The 2,960-nt window shown below is 43.1% G+C and overlaps 1 protein-coding gene across 1 annotated transcript; it reads right to left on the bottom strand.

The window, feature by feature from the left end:
* Positions 1-239: 239 nt before the first annotated feature.
* LOC137640930 (mucin-2-like) lies at positions 240-2,714 on the bottom strand. Its single transcript, XM_068373390.1, has one exon. It carries the CDS (start codon positions 2,712-2,714, stop codon positions 240-242), a length of 2,475 nt encoding a protein of 824 aa, XP_068229491.1.
* Between the last annotated feature and the right edge of the window lie 246 nt (positions 2,715-2,960).

Raw genomic sequence — 2,960 nt, 5'->3', positions numbered from 1 at the left:
CAAAACATATTTTAAATATAGCAATTAAATAATTGATTCAAATAACCATTGTAATTTCAAACATTTTTCCTTTCTCAAACTGTCATTGATACTTACATGACCAATAAGTCCTGGAAAATTCATTAATTCATCTAGAATAAACAGATATATGAAACTTTTCTAATGATATTGATGATATTAGACACTCAGAATTAATTATAAATTTTCTCTGTAGTGGTAGGAATAGTGGTAGATGTAAATTATGTGGCTGTTGTAGAAGGGATTGTTGTAACCGTTGTAGAAACTGTTGTAGTGGGGGTTGTAGTGGCCGAGGTGAGTGGTGCAGACGTAGAAGAGGCAGTACTAGTTGTAGTAGAAGTGGTAGAGGTACTGGTAGGAGTCGTGGTAGTAGTAGAGGTACTGGTAGTGGATGGTGTAGTTGTAGGAGTGCTGGTAGTAGTAAGAGTACTGGTAGATGCACTGGTAGTGGTAGGGGTACTAGTAGTAGTAGGAGTGGTGGTAGATGTGCTGGTAGTTGTAGGGGTACTGGTAGTGGTAGATGTGCTGGTAGTGGTAGGAGTACTGGTAGTGGTAGATATGCTGGTAGTGGTAGAGGTACTAGTAGTGGTAGGAGTGGTGGTAGATGTGCTGATAGGGGTACTGGCAGTGGTAGATGTGCTAGTAGTTGTAGGGGTACTGCTAATGGTAGATGTGCTGGTAGTAGAAGGAGTACTAGTAGTAATAGGAGTGGTGGTAGATGTGCTGGTAGTGGTAGGGGTACTGGTAGTGGTAGATGTGCTGGTAGTGGTAGGGGTACTGGTAGTGGTAGATGTGCTAGTAGTGCTAGGGGTACTGGTAGTTGTAGGAGTGGTAGTAGATGCACTGGTAGTGGTAGGAGTACTAGTAGTTGTAGGAGTGGTGGTAGATGAACTGGTAGTAGTAGGAGTACTGGTAGTTGTTGGAGTGGTGGTAGATGCACTGGTAGTAGGTGTACTGGTAGTTGTAGGAGTGGTGGTAGATTGAATGGTAGTGGTAGAAGTACTGGTAGTTGTTGGAGTGGTGGTATATGTACTGGTAGTAGTAGAAGTACTGGTAGTTGTAGGGGTGGTGGTAGACGCACTGGTAGTAGTTGGAGTACTGGTAGTTGTAGGCGTGGTGGTAGATGAACTGGTAGTAGTGGGAGTACTGGTAGTTGTAGGGGTGGTGGTAGTTACACTGGTAGTAGTAGGAGTACTGGTAGTGGTAGGAGTGGTGGTAGATGCACTGGTAGTGGTAGGAGTACTGGTAGTGGTAGGAGTTGTGGTAGATGCACTGGTAGTAGTAGGAGTACTGGTAGTTGGAGTGGTGGTAGATGCACTTGTAGTGGTAGGAGTACTGGTAGTTGAAGGAGTGGTGGTTATTGCACTGGTAGTGGTAGGAGTACTGGTAGTTGTTGGAGTGGTGGTAGATGCACTGGTAGTAGTAAGAGTACTGGTAGTTGTTGGAGTGGTGGTAGATGCACTGGTAGTGATAGGAGTACTGGTAGTTGTTGGAGTGGCACTTGTAGTTGTAGGAGTACTGGTAGTGGCAGGAGTGGTGGTAGATGCACTGGCAGTGGTAGGAGTACTGGTAGTGGTGGGAGTACTGATAGTGGTAGGAGTAGTGGTATATGCACTGGTAGTGGTAGGTGTACTAGTAGTGGTAGGAATTGTGGTAGATGTGGTGGTAGTGGTAAAGTCAGTGGCAGATAAGCGGGTTGTGGTAGGGGTAGAAGTGGTGGTAGATGCACTGCTACTGGTAGGGGTACTGGTAGTGGTAGGTGTACTGGTAGTTGTAGGAGTGGTGGTAGATGAACTGGTAGTGGCAGGGGTACTGGTCGTAATAGAGGCACTGTCAGTGGCAGTGGTAATTGCAGAGGTACTGGTAGTGGTAGGGACAGTAGAAGAGAGGCTGGTAGTGGTTGGTGTAGTTGTAGAGATTCTGGTAGTGACAGAGGTACTGTCAGTAGTAGAGATTGTGACAGTAGTAGGTATAGGAGTCGAGGTACTGCTACTGGTAGTGGTAGTTATACCAGTAGAATTACTGGTAAGGTCAGGAGTACTAGTAAGGGTACTAGAACTGGAAGGTGAAGTATAAGATGAACTGGGAACTGTAGGAGTAGTGGTAGAGCTACTGGTAGTTGATGATATAAGGTCAGAGGCTTTGAAAGTAGTAGAAATAGTAGCAGTGGTAGGAGCGTCAGTTGAGTAAGCTTGCTCAGAGGTAGCGTTTGAAGCTGTAGTGGATAATGATCCTCTGGTGGAGCTACTGATAGTCGAAGGAACAGTTGTAGCCATAGTAGAATTACTGGTAGTAGCCGTAAGGGTACTGGCATCAGTTGATGCTGTATCAGTGACTGAGGCAGTTGTAGTTAGAGATGTGTCAATATTGGTGTGAATAGTAGTGAACAGTGGTGTGAATGATGTACTACCTGTGGTGACTGGTGTAGTATTTGTTGATGCAGTAGTGGTACTGGGCAGATTACTGGTAGATGATACAGATGTAGCTGTAGATGAAGAAATGCCAGTTGTTGTATCCTTAGAAATAGATTCTGTCGACAGGGAAATGTTTGTGCTCATAGATGTAAGTACAGCACTGGTTGGTTCAATTTGGTTTGAGGTTGTAGTATCATTCATAGTCGTTTCAGAATCGTAGGCTGAGGTGGACATGATAGATGAGCTTGAAGGATTTGCAGTTGAAAGGGTTACTACATTCATGGCCCCTGCAAGATAAGATTTCTTTGTAGAAATCTAACATTCCTATTTTTTTATAACTACTTGCTATAATTCAGGTATATTTTTTAAGACCATAAATATTTATCAATTAAAGCTTTGTAATCCTGCATCAACAGATTATGGAAAATATTAAAAGTACTGCTTTTGGTATTTTTCATAAAAAATCATGTGACATTATAAGTGCTTCCCTAGATTAAAATTATTCACAAAAACTGTAAATTGATTAGT

The sequence above is a fragment of the Palaemon carinicauda genome, chromosome 1 (assembly GCF_036898095.1).
Source record: "Palaemon carinicauda isolate YSFRI2023 chromosome 1, ASM3689809v2, whole genome shotgun sequence".
Taxonomy (NCBI): domain Eukaryota; kingdom Metazoa; phylum Arthropoda; class Malacostraca; order Decapoda; family Palaemonidae; genus Palaemon; species Palaemon carinicauda.
Note: the sequence above shows the minus strand (reverse complement) of the source record. Positions and strands in the feature narration are given on the sequence as shown.